We start from the raw sequence: 17,672 nt of genomic DNA, 5'->3' as shown, positions 1-17,672 counted from the left end.
TGAGATGATGCAATCTGGATCTTTTGCTTTGACTGTGAGAGCTCATCAAACATAGAATGCACTGCATTAAGATGCCATTAACACCCCCTTACTTCAAAGTATTCAAAGTGATCAAATACAGACTAACTACAAGCACATTCTACAAGGGGAACACCTGCTTCTGATGTGGCCTGATGATCTTCCCCTCAAAGTCCCTTCCAACCCTAAGGGCTAAGAAATGGAAACTAATATTAGAATTTGAACTAGCAACTATTTTACCTTTCTCATAAGATATATTAGTAAATGGTACACAAGGCATTGTTATAGTGATAAATTTCATTTGATTAGAAAAAGTATATTCCCAATTAAGGTACTGTAAATAAATATACTATAAATAAAATAAATAAACTATTCCCAAATAGTGCATCCCATTATAATTATTTAAGTCATTTACATTTCAGAAGTCTTAGGAAAAATAAAGTGGTGCCCAGACAAATATACTTCATTTTCTGTTCAAATGACCCCTGATCTCCCATCTCTCAGAATGTGAGCTCCAAGAGGGCAGGCTCTCAGTCTTTTCCCCCATCCACGACTACACTGCAGTGTCTAGAAGTATAGGACAGGAATTCCACGAACTCTCGATGGATGAATCAATGAGTCAACAAGTGGTAAGGAAAATCCAATGATACAAATACTGGGAATAAAGTATCCTTTTGAGGCAAAGTGGCAGACAGTTAAAAATTTCTGGAAAGGGGGCGCCTGGGTGGCTCAGTGGGTTAAGCCACTGCCTTCGGCTCAGGTCATGATCTCAGGGTCCTGGGATCGAGCCCCACATCAGGCTCTTTGCTCAGCGGGGAGCCTGCTTCTTCCTCTCTCTCTGCCTGCCTCTCTGCCTGCTTGTGATCTCTCTCTGTCAAATAAATAAATAAAATCTTCCAAAAAAAAAAAATTTCTGGAAAGATACCGAACTGCCTACTTTTGAAGAATGATTTCTCGTATTAGAGAAATTAAGCAAGGTGGAAGTTAAATGAACAGATTCAAGGATAACTTTTATGTCTTCTATCACTCAGCTTAATGCTTTCCCAGAACCATAAATTCACCCAAATAACGCAACAAAGATGAACGAGCCACAACAGCAAAGTCTCCCCTGGAAAATGTTTCCAGGGGCCAGCTGGTTTCTCCCCTGTTCAACATGCAGCAAGGTGCCTGCTTTATAATCTGTACTCCTGTAACCAGAAAGAGCAGAGCCAGCAGACACTTACGTACTGTTTAAGGGGAATAAAGCTACGTGATTACAGTTTAGGGAACCAACACCAGGATTCTAACATCACACTCTCTTGCTATTTTGTTCTTACCTTCACAGGAACAGCCCTGTCTTATCAAACCCACCATCAGAGAGGTGCACTGGTGACATCTGGTAGGGGTAGTGAAAGATTTGACAAAAAACTGATGGGTCTTGCGCTGTAAAACAAAGGGATAAAAAACACACCGATTATTAAAAACATCAATTAGTTAAAGGATTTCTGTACTGTAAATCTCCGGGCCCCACTCGAGCTACCAGGATGTTTTCTAAACAGAAGTCGAATGAATTATTTTCATTTCTCACAACTTTCCGTAAGTTATGCTCTTTGCATATTTTTATTAGGCGATATAGAGCTAGGTTATGCTAAAAATAATATAAGAAGTGACATGGTAATTAATTGCTCTTGAACGCCATTTGAAAAGTTATGAACTGTAGCTTTTTATTTTTGCTCACAGATATTGATTCAGGATTTTTACAAATTCTTCAAATTATTCTTCACCAAAGAGTTAAGTGAAATGTTACATATTTATATCTTTACGAATACAGAAATTTAATATGCTTTTATACCTTCTTAGGAAGAACAAAGAGTAACTGAAAATTCTTGTCCCTGCTATAAAGCAAGTATTTTATTCTATGGGACCAAGAACAAAGAACATGTTTAATGAATCTGTTTCCTCATTGGAAGCAGGTGGTATTACCCTTCAGTAGATAAACACACACACGCATTATTCTAGAGACAGACAGCAGCCTGAAACTTCTTGTTGCGAACCCACTAAAGTTCTCCGAGTCTTGTCTATCCAATCTGGTGCTAAGTCCGTGTAGACTGCAGCTCTCCAGAACATACTCTCCTCTCCAAATTAGCCCTTAGAACGCTTTAATAATAAATGAATTGTAATAACCATCCTTTCACTGTGCTGTGTGAGCCTAGGGACAAAATACTTAACTTCTCTGTGTCTTACTTTCCTCATTCTATAAAATCGGATCAATAACAGTTATCTGGATGGATATGTGAACATAAAGTGTTTCGAACAGTGCTGGAAGAGAGTGAGCATTCAGAACATAGTTACTTACTTTTGAAAACCAATTTGGCTAATAATTTATTTTATATGCGTGACTGATTTAAACTAGTAAGATCCCTATTCTATTCCAATAATATGTGAATTCTGATGACATACTGTTTTAAGTAGTAGTTATTTTAGTTGAGACTAACTTATATTAAAAACCCAAAGGGACTAATCAGAGTCACCTGGGTGGCTCAGTCAGTTGAGTGACTCTTGATTTTGGCTCAGCTCATAATGTCAAGGTCATGAGATGGAGGCCCACATCAGGCTCTGCACTCAGCGTGGAGTCTGCTTGAGATTCTCTTCCCCTCCCTTTACACCTCCCTACACTTGTTTCTCTCTAAAATAAATAAAGAAAATCTTAAAAAAGCAAACATACAAACAAAACCTAAAGAGTCCTGGCACCTGGGTGGCTCAGATGGTTATGTGTGTGCCTTCGGCTCAGGTCATGATCCTGGGATCGACTCCCATGGCGCTCTCTGCTCAGTGGGGAGTCTGCTCCCCCCTTCCTCCTCCCCGCGTTCATGCTTTCTCTCTCTCTCTCAAATACACAAAATCTTACAAAAAAAAAAAAAAAGCCAAAGTAAAGGGGCCATTCAAAGCTTTAAAATTTAAGTTAAAATGAAATTCTGGGGGTGCCTGGGTGGCTCACACATTAAGTGTCTGCCTTCGGCTCAGGTCATGGTCCCAGGGTCCTAGGATTAATCCCCACGTTGGGCTCCCTTCTTGGCGGGAAGCCTACTTCTCCCTCTGCCTCTCCCCCGGCTTGTGTTCCCTCTCTCGCACTCTCTCTCTGTCAAATAAATAAATAAAATCTTAAAACAACAAGAACAATAACAAAATTCGGGACACTTGTGTGGCTCAGTCGGTTAAGCATTTGCCTTTGGCTCAGGTCGTGATCTCAAGGTCCTGGGATCAAGTCCTGCATTGGGCTCCTTGCTCAGCAGGGAGTCTGCTTCTCCTTCTATTACCTCCCTCTCTCTGACAAATAAAAATGAAAATCTTTAAAAATATATATAAAAAAATTTTTAAAAAATTCTACTCTTCTCAAATGGGATATGTGATTTAAATGCCACAAAAGCTTCGAAGCAGCACCAGGATCTGACTCTACCGCATCTAGAACACAGACCGCCCTCAGACCAACTGTAAAATTGCTCCTGGGTGGCCTGACCCCCGACCAACGAGGGGACACTGTGCCAGTGTTCCACGTGCACCATCTCATTTAATGGAGATAATATCCCTGTAAAGACAGGTAATATTGCCTCATGCAGGTAAAGGAAATGAGACTCAGTTACTCATGGATACATAGTTAATGGTAGAATTAAAATTTAAGCCTACATCTGTCTGATTCTGTTTGATCATTTAAAAACATGCAGAATATGTTCCTTAAGAAACCTGAAAACTACACAAGACACGGTTAGGCCAAGACTAGGGGCTTCCATGTCTGTAATAAAAACACAAGTACCCGGTTTGCTAATATCATATAAAATATTGCTCAGTATTTTTCCTGTATACCAAGGTTTACTCTTATTTTTTTGCTCTTTGAGGAAGTATCCAGAGTAAAATTTTTAGCATTTTTTTCAATTGCTCAAAATTATGGCAAAAGGCAAAGTTAGTCTACTGATTGCTCTGGAAGCTTTTATCACAACAAGAGAACTGATCAACGGCTTAAGAGAGGCAACTTCCTTCCTTCTTCTAAGGGATAACAGAGAGGTCTGGAGTATCAGTAATAACAACTATGGCCACAACAAACCTTAACAGCAATTCTTGACAATACCCATGAAATTGCTGACAAAACACATTACACACTGCCCTCCCCTCCAAGAGATCTACTCAGGATGTCGCAATTTTAACCGAGTATGCTAGGAAACAAAAATGCTTTCTTAGAGCACTATTCAACTAACCAGCCAATCAACTGGTAGGTGCTGATTAAAGTGTGGGATCATGTTTCACTGATCTCAATGAAGGACAGTATAAAACAACGTAATTAAAGATAATGATTCTGATGGCACTGACCTCTAGGCATTACACCGTAGGATTTTGTATTTATTTGGTTTTGGTGGAGTAGAGAGGAGCAGTAACAGAGAGATACACGGATCCACTCCTAGGGTCCAGATTACTTGCCTTTTGATCTTTCTAAGACCCCGTTCTGCCTCCTGGTCAGTATTTAAACTCTAACACTTATCCAAAGGGTAGTTTGAAGAGGAGAAAAAGAAGGAAAAAAATCTAGGGAAGGGGGCATTAAACCTAAAGCATGGACCCAGGTTAGAGTTTTTAGATTATGTGATCATTTGGAGTAAACTGAGAATTAACTATAAACTCGATATTCAAAAAGGTGGACAGAAGAGTGCCGGGTGGCTCAGTCGGTTAAGCGTCTGCCTTCAGTTCAGTTTGTGATCCTGGAGTCCTGGGACTACGCCCCACACTGGGCTCCCTGCTTGGTGGGGAGTCTGCTTCTGCCTCTCCCTGTACTCCTCCCTGACTAGCACTCATGCCCTCTCTCACTCACTCTCAGATAAATAAATAAAATCTTTTTTTTTTTTTTTTTTTTTTTTTTAAAGGTGGACAGGGGCCGCCTGGGTGGCTCAGTGGATTAAGCCGCTGCCTTCAACTCAGGTCGTGATCTCAGGGTCCTGGGATCGAGCCCCACATCTGCCTCAGCATCCCCGCTGAGCAGAGAGCCTGCTTCCTCCTCTCTCTCTGCCTGACTCTTTGCCTACTTGTGATCTCTCTCTGTCAAATAAATAAAATCTTAAAAAAAAAAAAAGGTGGACAGAAAGAAGGGCTCTCTTCTATTCCAATTTTGTCTGTGTTGTGTACTTCAAGCTATCACTGGAGAAGGAAAAAGGTCTTTGACAGAAGCTGGGACAAGACAGTAGAACCAATTATGATCCCTGGTAAAAGCTTAACCCTCACTGTTGATCATGAGAATTTTATCACTGATAAATGACAAGAAGTCTTTACCTCATACAAACCCCATGAAGGCCCGTGATGTGACAAGCACTGGGTGTTATACACAACTGATGAATTACTGAAATCTACATTTGCAACTAATGATGTATTATATGTTTGCTGATTGAATTTAAATAAAAAAAGGATAAAAATAAAATTTTAAAAAGGTTTTTTTCCCCCTTTTAAGCACTTCTAATTATTTTGTCGTAATTATACACTCCTTCATCTTTTAAAAAACAGGAAGTAAATTTTATTTTGGGAGGAGAAGCCTTAGGTGCACAAAACCGAGTTAACCTTTAGTGCGCGAAATGTCATCACAGAGCTTGGTAGAGGTCCCCTTCTGATTTTCTTTTGCCTTATTGCTTTTTCCACCCCTCCCTGATGATTCACTCCCCACCCTTCCCCACAAGATCTGACACCCAGTCTAACAGGATTTACACCTGTGTGTGAAGCTGCCTGCTTCTTCATGTCTTTGATGTTACTTTACTTAGTTTTTGACAATCTGGTGAGTATAAAGTGATAATTTTTAAATTATTCACTTTTTACTAATGAAGTTGGACATTTCTTCATATGCTTATTAACCATTAGATTTCCTTTTTTGGGAATTACTTATTCATATCATCTGCCAGTTTTTCAACTGCATTTCTGATTTTTCCACAGAGAGGTGTAGGAGTTCCTTACATATTCTAGAAATTAATCCCTTGTTGGTGTTAAACATTGCAAATTTCTTTCACCAGGAGTCACCGCCTGTTAGCCCCCATTAACAAAGCTTTTGCTGCACAAGCATCTTTAATTGTGATGTAACAGCAACCAGCAATATTTTCACCTTATGCTCATGATCTGAGATTTTTTTTTTAAAGATTTATTTATTTGACAGAGAGAGAGATCACAAGTAGGCAGAGAGGCAGGCAGAGAGAGGAAGGGAAGCAGGCTCCCCGCTGAGCAGAGAGCCCGATGCAGGGCTCGATCCCAGGACCCTGAGACCATGACCTGAGCCAAAGGCAGAGGCTTTAACCCACTCAGCCACCCAGGCGCCCCATGATCTGAGATCTTACATTCATTGCCTAACCACAAAGAATTTCCCATTTTCTCCTATGTACGTTTTTAGTTTTTCGAATCATCCTAATACCCATACACGGTTTACAAAGTAAAACAGTATCACAATGCTTATAATAAAAACGGAAGCACCCCTCTGCTCCAAGTCCTCTTTCGTAGAGGCAATTTCTTTTAACTTTTGCAGCTGATTGCCTCCTTCTGTATCTGGGGGTAGAGGTGGGGTGGGTGAGGGACGCAAGCCCATCCTGCTCTTTTTTGATTTGAGGCATCATATTGACTTCCTATTATGGAAGAGGAGGACTGAGCACTGTTAAATCAGCCACTCCCTTCATGTCCTCAATATTTTCAAAGCACAGTCTTGGGTTAAACTTTGCACTTAGCATTCAAGTTATTAGGAACTTGGAATTAGAATTCAGTGAGTCGAGAAGTACATTATGGTTCCATCTTTCTTGCATAATCTTTTGATTTTTCTGAAACCAATGATGCCGTCCCTCTTTTAAACTTAATTTTCTAGGTCTCTTTCATTAATTAGCCCTAGATTCTCTAAAAGAATGGCAAAATCTCCTTGAATCTATTTACCACGTGGTCAAACAGTGAGGAAGGAAGCCTTCAAGACTCCTCCATCCAGTGTTTATCTAACCTGAAGACACTGTCCTGGAGCCCTCGGCTTCCCTGTTCCCGACTCAGCTGCAGGCTTCAGTCTGTCAACAGATCTGTATGTGATTCTCTCTCCAATGGACTCTATGCCTATTTCTCCATCTCCTCCCGTGTTTTGGTGGAACTCATTTCTTAGTAGTTTACTTAGAAAGCAGAGCATAGGTGATAACACTTTTAGAAGATCTCCAGTTTCTGAAAATGCTATTATTTCCCCCTAAACTGATTAAACATTTGACAGGGAATCAAAAATCTGTCTCACAATCACTTTACCTTCCAATTGTCCTTTCCATTTTGCTATTAAGTATAATGCCATTTTGATCTCTAGTCATTTGAATGTGACATATTTTTGTTTGTATCTCTTCCTTTTGCTGGAGGATTTCCTGAAATGTCTTCTGATCTTTGGGAATTTGCTTACATTTATGTGTAAGTCAGTAAAAAAGCTGACTGGAAGGTTTATTTATATTGTGCGTGTGCACGCGCTTGCACACGCCATCAATGCACACTCACCCATCACACTAGATTCTCAGCTGCCATTATCCCTAAGGCATTCAATTTCTTCAAAAACTCCACTGAAATCTTCCCAGGATGGGAGGTAAAGAGGGAGATGATAAAGCCAACAGCCAACATTCTGGGAGCTAAGCAGAAGAAAGGGGTTTGGAGCCTCACCTTCAGCTTTCGGACATCTGTAAGATCTCCCTACTCCTAGTTCAACACCTCCCCTCTCTCACCAACCTCTGCACCTGGTGTCCTTCAATCTGTGGTCTCTGGTTCAGTTGTTCCACAAAATGAACATACCGCTGAGTTGGGGGTAAGCTGTCTGGTTCTGAGAGCTACAAAAACAGTGTTTTATATGGACTTTGAACCAATTCCCCAACTCATTCTAGACTCCCTTTTTCACTCCGGCTCCTCGAGGTGTCGGGTGCCTTATTATTCTGCTCGATCTGAAGCCTGTCCTCTATGTACCCCTCAGGAAGGGTTTGTGGGGACAATAATTCTTGACTTTTTGTGCATTCTTAATACTTCTCTATGGCTTTTATTTTGGAAGGATGCTTTATTTCCTTAAAAATCCTAAAATTCTTAAAGATCTTTGACATCTCAAACTCATCAAATTGTTTAAACTATGTGCATTTTTTGGAATATCAATTATATCTCAATAAAGTTGTCAAGAAGTCAGAAAGGGAGAAACACCCTCGGACTCACACTTTTCTAGGGCATTTAAAAAGTTACCGAGTTGTTTTCTGGCATAGTCTTGCTACTGAAAAGTCTGATGAAAATTTCATTCTTTTCTTCCCCCTTGAGTGACTTATTACACTTTTGTCCAATATCCTTTTTCTTTATAGGCCAAGAGCTTACTGGAATATGTTTTCTTTTGTCTGAGTTGATTTTCTTGGCTATGCTGGGTGCCTCTGTGTTATGAGTTTCAAGTCTGCTTTATTTTAGAAAATTTTCTTGAACAGAGATTTTAGTATTTTCTGCTGCTTTCATGGTCTCTATCAGAGACTCCTATTATGTAAACACTGGCCCTTCTTTGTTTTTCTTCCCTGTCCATCATTTTTCTTAAATCCTTTTTTTTTTTAAACCTCTTCCCTCATTTTTTTTCTTTTCAAAAAGATTTATTTATTCATTTGGAGAATGTGAGTGCAAGTGGGAGGAGAAGCAGAGGTAGAGGGAGAGAGAGAATCCGTGAGCTGATTCCCTGCGGAGCATGGAGCCCCACACAGGACTTGATCCTACAATCCCCACTCAGATGATGTCCTGAGCCAAAATCAAGAACTGGACACTTAACTGACTGAGCTATCCAGGTGCCCTTTCTCATTTCTTGATCTAACAAAATTTTAAAAATCTTTCTACTATTTCCATAAGTGATCTGTTGAGTTTATTTACTTCCAAATTCTTATAGGTCAATCTGTATGCTTGCAGTCATATTTCATCTTAATTTCTAATCCTTTCCCTGGATTTTTGTCACCTTTCTTCAAACCTTGCTTTCTCCAACACTCCTATTTCTAAGGTTTGCTATTTATAATTTTTGTTGTTTCACAGCTTCTATCATTTCCTTAATTTCTTCTGAAATATTGATTGTAGTTTTTCTTGCTTTTGTAGACATGGGTTTCTGGCACACTTTCATTTTTTAAGATATACTGTTCTCTTTTTGTAGGTGTGAGATTTGACTGTGACTGGTTTCCTCCTTTTTAAGTGAAATGACTTTTCCTATACTTCTGCAAGGGAGGGGTGGGCCAGAGTAATTTTTCCAGCTCCATGCCTTTGCATAAAATGATTTTTCAAAACCATCTCATGGTTTCTGAGATCTTCCTCCCCTCTTCTTAATCACCCGAACTTTCTCTTTCCTTTCCTGTCTCGCTCAATTGTGAACCCATTCCCCACTGACCCTTCTTAGTCTGGGGCTGTGATCTGGAAGGGTGTTCTGATTATCCAGTTTTGAGGACTGACAACTGCAGCACTGTCGCATCTTCCCACCATCTTGCCTCCCTTGTCCTTGCCTGTAGGATGGCGCTTGCAAAATCCTCTCCGTTTCTTCTGTTCTCGAGATGCCCAGCAGTGCATACTTGTGTTTTGGCGATTTTCTGGCTCTGGATTTTCATGAATCCCACTTTCTTTAGCAGAGTGTTTAATACCATGGTGAGGGGTGGTGATGGGGGGGTCTTACAGATGACTTTTTTTTTTTCCTATCAGTTTGTATTTTGAAGTTTGTGGGAAAATCTTCTCATTTACTGTTCAGGTCTCATCTGTACATTTTTGTTTTTTTTAAGTTCTAATACCTACCCAGTTGGTCTGTTTTTATGGAGATTCAGTGAGATTCAAAAACCATGCTGCCACAGAGACCAAGTTCCCAGAATCCTCTACCCTCCACTCACTGGGTTCTAGAGACTCACTGTCAAATATTTTTCATTAATATGTTCTAAAATTGTATTTAAAAAAAATGGTACTGATTCACATATCCATCCTATAATGTGTCACAGTATCCTGGTGATAACAAGGGTATGTATACCACAAATGTAAAGAGGTAGCTCATTATTACTTTATTCTGCTTTTCTCCAACTTCTCGTAAGTCTAACCAGCTTTTCACTCTCAGTCATTTTAAGTTTTCGTTGGCCTATGCCTGGCTTTTGGCCATTTAACTATCACATGTTCATCCCCTTGTTTATAAAAGCTCTTGATGCATACAGATATTAACCCTCTGTCCTCTGTCCTGCATTTTCTCTATTATATTGTCTGAGAATGTGAATTAAAATCTCCAATCTGCCTCTAACCTACTCTCCCAAGTTCTCGGTTCTTGTTGTGTATAGGTTAGGGCTCCTTTGTGAGGACCATCCACATTCATGATCATTCTTTATTATTCCCTTTATTAGCAGACAACGTCCTCTTTCGTGCCATTTGGTGTTTTACACCTTAAATCCCGTATTACAGCATGTAACTGTGATCTCTGCTTTGCTTTATTTTCTTCCCTTCCATCCACCTTTGCTTTCAGCCATGCAGCTTCTCACTGGCTCTCACAGTAGGCTCCCTCTGGGGAGCCAGCTGCCACTTAGGAAGATTGCGGCTGTCATATGGACAGACCCTGAGCATCAGCTGCCTGTCATGGGAGCAAGCCATCCTGCACGCGCAGCTGAACCTCCATACATTTGCAGCCTCGGCTCCCAGCGGACCACATCCACACAGCAGACCCTCTGCCAGAGTTCCCCACTGGAGCCCTTCTCAAATTCATACCCATGAAACTGTGAGCATAATAAAAATTTTCTAAGCCATTAGGATTTGAGGCAATTTATTGCAGCTAAGAGCACCAGGTCACCATGTTTTCCTTTCTTTTCTCTTTCCTGCCTTCATTCAACGAATAGCATTTCCTTACAAATATGACAGTTTACATGCTAGTTTTCTATTTATTCCTTTCAACTTAAGATTCAGACTTGTGCTTACTTTCCTTATCAAGTTACCAATATTTGTTTAAACATTTATATGCTACTACTATGTCAGGTACTGCTCTAAGGTGTTTATAAATATTAAGGTTCTTTAATACGCCGAAGATTTCAGTGAAATGAATACTATGATTGTACTCATTCCTGATGAGGAAATGGAAGCAAGGAAGAGTAACTTCCTCAAGTTCACACAGCTAATTTGTGACAGTAACTTAGAAGGCCCTGCTAGGAACCCACCACAATAACCTACTGTGCTATGCTGTCTCTGCAGCTTCTTCCCAGACGAGAAAATGCTTAAGCTCACCTCATCTGATCCTTACATTTAGCCTCCTCTGTGTTTGTATTTACATTAATTCTGGACAGCTTTGATTATGTATTTCCTTTCTCTTCAACTTTTGTAGAGTGAGGGTGCTTGTTTTTACAGACCATAGCACCGTGCTGTGAGATACTTAGTCACCCTATTTCCCAAGTCTCTCACAGTGGTCTCATAGCTTTCTATCTCCTTTTTTTTTTTTTTTTAAGATGCTATTTATTTATTTGAGATAGAGACAGTGAAAGAGAGCACGGGAGGAGAGAAGATCAGAGGGAGAAGCAAACTCCTTATGGAGCTGGGAGCCCGATGTGGGACTCGATCCGGGGACTCCAGGATCATGACCTGAGCCAAAGGCAGTCGCTTAACCAAGTGAGCCACCCAGGCACCCTTTATATCTCCTTTTGATGGAGAATTTCCTCCAAGAATACTTACTCCCCCCCTCCCCCCAGTTTTACTGAGATATAACTGACATACAATATATTAGTTTAAGGTATACCCCATCATGGCTTGATACATGCATATAATGCAAAATGATTACCAAGTTAACATCCATCACCTCAGATAGTTGTGATTTTTTTCTTGTGAGGAGAATGTTTAAGATCTACTCTCTTAGCAAGTTTCAAGTCTCAAATATACAATATGGTGTTATTAACTATAGTCACCATGTATTCCATTTGTCCACAGAACTTATCTTGTAACTGGAAGTGTGTACCTTTTCCCTCATCTTCCAACCCCACCCTCTAGCAACCAATACTCCATTTCTACAAGTTTGAATTTTTAAGATTGTATATATAAGTGAGGTCATTATAGAATTTGTCTTTCTCTTATTTAACATAATGCCCTCAAAGTCGATCCGTGTCATCACAATTTACAAGATTTTCCTCTTTCTTATGGCCATATGATAATCCTTTGTGTGTGTGTGTGTGTGTGTGTGTGTGTGTGTGTGTGCGCGCGCGCGCACCACATTTTCTTCATCCATTCTCGGTCAGTGGATACAAGTTATTCTGCATCTTGACTAATGTAAATAATGCTGCACTGGACACGGGGGCACATATAATCTCTGAGATAGTAATTTTGTTTCCTTAAGGTATACACCCAGAAGTGGAGTTGTTGGATCATATGGTAGTTCTATTTTTAGTTGTGTGTGGAACCTCCATACTGTTTTCCACAGTGGCTGCACCAATTTATACTCCCACCCACAGGGCAGTAGAGTTCCCTTTTCTCCATATCCTTGCCAACACCTGGTTATCTCTTTGCCTTTTGGATGGCAGCCATTCTAACAGGTGTGAGGTGGGATCTCATTGTGGTTTTGATTTGCCTTTCCCTGATGATTAGTGATGGTGAGCACCATTTTATGTATCTTTGGCCATTTTTTGGTATGTCTTCTTTGGAAAAATGTCTATTCTGATCCTCTGCCCATCTTTGAATTGGATGATGTGGCTGGTTTTTGTCTTGTTTTGGGGCTATTGAGTTGTATCAGTTCTTCTGTATTTTGGATATTAATGCCTTACCAGACATGACTCACAGATATTTTCTCTCATTCCATAGGTTGCCTTTTCAACTTGTTAATGGTTTTCTTTGCTATGCAGAAATTTTTTACTTTGACGTAATTCCACTTACTCATCTTTGCTTTTGTTTCATTGTCTTTGCTTTTGATATCAAATCCAAAAAGTCATTTCTAAGACCAATGTCAAGATTACCCACCATTTACTTCTAGGAGTTTTATGGTTTCCTATCTTAAGTTCAAGTCTTCAATCTGTTTTGAGTTGATTTTTGTGTATGGTGTGAGACAGTGGTCCAGTTTCATTCTTTTGAATGTGGATACCCAGTTTTCCCAGTGCCATTTATTGAAGGGACTATACTTTCCCTATTGTATATTTTTGATGCCTTTGTCATAAATTAATTGATCATATGTGTTTAACTGAACAGATACATCATATTTATTTCTGGCGTCTCTTTTCTGTTCTAGTGATCTATATGTCTGTTTTTTTGCCAGTACCAGACTGTTTTGGTTACTACAGCTCTGTAATACAGTTTGAAATCAGGAAATGTGATGCCTCCAAATTTTTCTTTCTGAAGACTGCTTTGGCTATTTGAGGGGATTTTTGTGGTTCCACACAAATTTTTTGCATTGTTTTTTTTTATTTCTGTGAAAAATGCTGCTGGAATTTTGAAAGGGACTGCACTGAATCTATAGATTGCATCATGTAGTATAGACATTTTAACAATATCAATTCTTCCAATCTGTGAACATATAATACATTTCTTTAGTTTCTTTCATCAATGTCTTACAGTTTTCAGTGAACAGATCTTCTATCTCCTTGATTAAATTTATTCCTAGGTGTTTTATTCTTTTTGATGCAACTGTAAATGGGGCTATTATCTTAATTTCCCTTCCTGATAGTATGTTCTTAATGTATAAAAGAGTATTTTCAGATAAGTTTTTAAAATAATAAATTTACTAAGTTCTTGTATACATGAAAATATTTCTAACTTATTCTCACAATTAAGTGATATTACAACTGAGTTAAAATTTTAAGGTTCAAAGTTCTTTTTCTTCAACACTTTGAACATTAATCTTAATTGTTTTCTTGCACTTAGTGATGTTGAGAACACTAAATTTACCAATTTAATTTTTCTTTACAGATAACTTTGTTTTTGAAAGTTTTTAGGATTTTCTCTTAATCTAGGATATCCTTAAATTTTACTATAACGTGTCTAAGTGTAAATTTTAAAAAATTATTCTCTTTAGCACATAATGATGTATTTCAATGAGGTTTTTCATCTTTAATTACTGGGAAATGTTAAGGGATTATTTCTTCAAGTGCTTCTATTTTTTTCTCTCCCCTTCCAAGTCCTACTACAGAGATACTGAAACTATTTCTGTCATGTGTTGTATCATCCACGTCATCTTCCACCCCAATAACTTGTTCTTCTCCTACATCTAGTTTGCGGATGCTGTTAAAGCCATCTGCTGAGTTCTTTATTCCAGCAGTTATATTTTCACATGAGCACTTGCAAATTATTTTTCTTCCTAGATGCCTTACGCCACTCCATGTGACCAATATACTTCCTTTAAAAAAAAAAAGTTTCATTCAGATACTTATTGTGCCTATTTTAAATTCATATTCTGGCCTCAGAATTTTGCTCTGTGTAGCCTAGATTATTCAGCTTGTTTTTCTTCTATGCCAGTTATACTTCTGTAACTTTTATTAGCTTTTCAGATGCACCAACCTCTCACTCTGCAGTTTATCCAGGCTTTCTGTTCTGGGAAGGGAGAACATTTGTTTTCCAGTTTCTAGAATTTTACTGCAGGAGCTTGAAATAAGCAACTAAATCTTCATGTTCTACCATAATCAATACTTCAGTGATAGTTATGTTGAATAGAATGAAAAAATAATTCACCTGAATTTTTCACTAAATGTTTCTCTTTCTCAGTAGTTTGTCAACTTCAATCTTAGATTCTTCTGAGTGGCCTCAACTTCTTTACAATGCATCCTCTAAGCACTACTCCTTACAATAGCAGACTTCAAAACACTGAATTTAGGAAGATGGAAACAAGGAGACCACAAAAAAGACAGCAAGTATAGAAGCAATAATTTCTATTCATTGGAAATTTCCATTTATTGTACTACCTACATGAACTAACTATACCAGATAAGTAATACCAATCTGAGTCTTCTAGAACCCCAAACCTTCTCAAATTATGGTATAACTATGTGTTTGTTAACTGCATATCTAACATTAATAGTAGATATTGTTTAAAAGAAATACTTAGAAATGTGCAGATCTCCATGCAAATATTGACCCTTTAGTTTACTATTTGTGTGACATTTGGAAAGTTAACTTCTCTAAGCCTTAGTTTTCTGCTTTATGGAGACATATTAGATACCTTCAAACACTGTAGTAAGAATTGAATTAGAAACTTTTAGACACATAGAAATAATAGTGAGAGAAATAATAATATAGTAGATAGATAATGTCTGAAGCATAGTCCTATTCAGTAAACTGTAGATACAATTATGATGCTGCTCTTTATATTATTTTTTGATTGATAATTCAGAGGTCTTTTAAAACGTTTAATCCCATAAATATTTATATAAATACTTCAAGAATGATGTTAAGGCTATTTTCCTGTAGATATAAAAATAAGAGTATAACCCCAAAGAACTAGCAAAACAAAACCCTAGCATTCTTTTGAACTTTGCAGGTCTGTAGTCTTTCTCCTGAATCCAACATGCATTTGAGTGCATGCTAATGCTGTGCTTACGGTCTATTCAAGTTGCACCTTCCTTCACTACTATGTATTCTGTGTTTTATATTTTAAAATGGGAACAATTAGTAATGAAAAATTGTTTGGAATTTTGAAAAAATTGGTTTATCCGGTGATTTTATTTCTCCTTCAATTTGTTAGTGTCCAAAACTGATCTGAAAAAACCTTAAGAGCATAAAGCAAAAGGAGAATATACATTAAAAACAGTAATCTTTCAAAAGCTCAGAAATCATAAAAAAAAGAAAAGGCAGAAAACTTCCAACTTGTCAGGCTTTTCCACTAATAAATAAAACTGACCAAACCAAACTATGCACTTCAGTAAAGCCCCTCCATTTTCAATTTTTATAATTTGTAGATTAAAATTATTATTAAAAATAGACAAAAGATGGAAGAAAAACAGAACAAACTTTACATCACTCTTCCTACCTTTCTTAGCAGGGTTATTTCTGGTCATATAAGATTTACTTTTATGTTTGCAATTTTGAGGAAACCAATAGTAAAATCCACAGCAAATATAACCAGCAGAAGAAAACCACTATTCGTGTTTTTTTTGTTTTTTCAGAACACATCATGCTTATATCTAAGATTGAGTACCTTAGCTGGAAAGCCAGTTGAACCAGGACATGCCTTTTTCCTTAAGGTTGGTGTGTGAACTGGAGGAGGAGTACTGTCTACAGTCTGAATCCAGAAGCAAAAAAGGAAATAAATGTCATGAAACACTCCATCTATTTCAAACATAACTAAAAATAAGTCAAAGTAAATAAAGCCAAGCAAGACATCGATAAGGCAAAAAATATCTCAATGAAGCTAAATTTCTCATAGTGTTGATAATTTAAATTTCAGCCTGAAATGTCTACAAATGAAATAGTTGTTCAAGTAGCAAAAAAAAAAAAAAAAAAAAAATTTGTCTGGAAATTTAAAAAGAAATGATTCAGAAAAGAGAATCCACAGAAGAAAACAAAACACAGCATATAGCCCAAATAAAAATGAGGATATTAATTTTCAAGTTCATCTGAAAATGCCACATTCTTAAAAGTATTTTTTTTTAAGCAGGATTTATAATCAAAATATTTAAAGATTCTCTTAACTCCTAACTTCTATATACAGAATGCATGTTACATGTATAGAATACAATTCAGTAGATTTGTGTGTGTTTATGTGTGTATGTAGAAAAAAAGAGAGAAAAGAGAGAGGGAGATTGATTAGTGGGATTTTGTGCAGAAATCAATTTCCAAAGAATGGAGTTAAACAATTTAGTATTATTGGAATTCAGGGCTTAATATACAAATTTAAAAGTTAAAAGACATATATTTAGATGATATTAATGTAAGATATTTCTTTCAATGAAAGGAAACACTGATTTTACTGGAAAAGGAACATAACTTAATTAGCAAAGTATTAAAAAAAGGCACAAAGAATTACTTCATTTTCGGATGCTAAGCAAGCAAACAAGAGGAAAAAGCTAGCTTTGAATAAAGTTATAGAATAGTTTAAATATCAAGAGAAAAATAGATGATCTCTCTTTGCCTTTGTTACTACATAAACAGAGTATTTTCTATGCCCTATAACCTTAAAATGGAAATGAATTGAGCTTCTCAGAGTTTTCTGCTTGTGAGTTTAGTTCTAATTTAAATTTACCTTTAAATAGCTTGAAAAAGTTTTGAATCCAATTTACAAATTAATGTTTAAGAAGGTAAACATGAGAGACAAAAGAAGAACACTGAAAAGCTACATAAAAGTTAACAAAAAACAATCAATAGGAAACAAAACTGACATTATAATTTACAAAGAAAGCCCAAGAAAAGTTTAGGAAAAAAGGAGTGGAGTAAGGCTGTTGGACACAAGCTCAAGAGGGTTCATGAAGACCATAAGAATATATATTTGGAGAAGATTCCATTCCCTGTAGCAACAAAAACTTTAAGGTACCTAGGAACAAATGTAACAAGCAATATGAAGTAAATTCATAAAGAAATTAACAAAACTTTATTGAAAGATATAAAAACATCTAAATGATATGTATACCATGTTCATAGGTGGAAAGAGCCGTTTACAAAGATGTCAATTTTCCTCAGATAAATCTATAAATTCAATTCAATTTCAATCAAAGGTCCTACATGGAACCTGACAAAGTGATTCTAAAAGTCAT

The 17,672-nt window shown here is 37.5% G+C and overlaps 1 protein-coding gene across 15 annotated transcripts in view; it reads right to left on the bottom strand.

Annotated features, from left to right (window-relative positions):
• Nucleotides 1–17,672, bottom strand: part of CDC42BPA (CDC42 binding protein kinase alpha) — a 329,438-nt gene that overhangs the window by 31,422 nt on the left and 280,344 nt on the right. For 13 of the 15 annotated variants that reach the window (XM_032317316.1, XM_032317323.1, XM_032317320.1 and 10 more), the window contains 2 exons: nt 16,121–16,204; nt 1,335–1,440 (listed from right to left, as the gene is read on the bottom strand). In XM_032317316.1, the coding sequence (XP_032173207.1) occupies nt 1,335–1,440; nt 16,121–16,204 (190 nt within the window). The remainder of the gene's footprint in view (nt 1–1,334; nt 1,441–16,120; nt 16,205–17,672) is intronic. The other 2 variants (XM_032317331.1, XM_032317326.1) reach the window with 1 other exon arrangement.

The sequence above is a fragment of the Mustela erminea genome, chromosome 17 (assembly GCF_009829155.1).
Source record: "Mustela erminea isolate mMusErm1 chromosome 17, mMusErm1.Pri, whole genome shotgun sequence".
NCBI lineage: Eukaryota > Metazoa > Chordata > Mammalia > Carnivora > Mustelidae > Mustela > Mustela erminea.
This window is presented reverse-complemented; position numbering and strand designations above follow the sequence as displayed.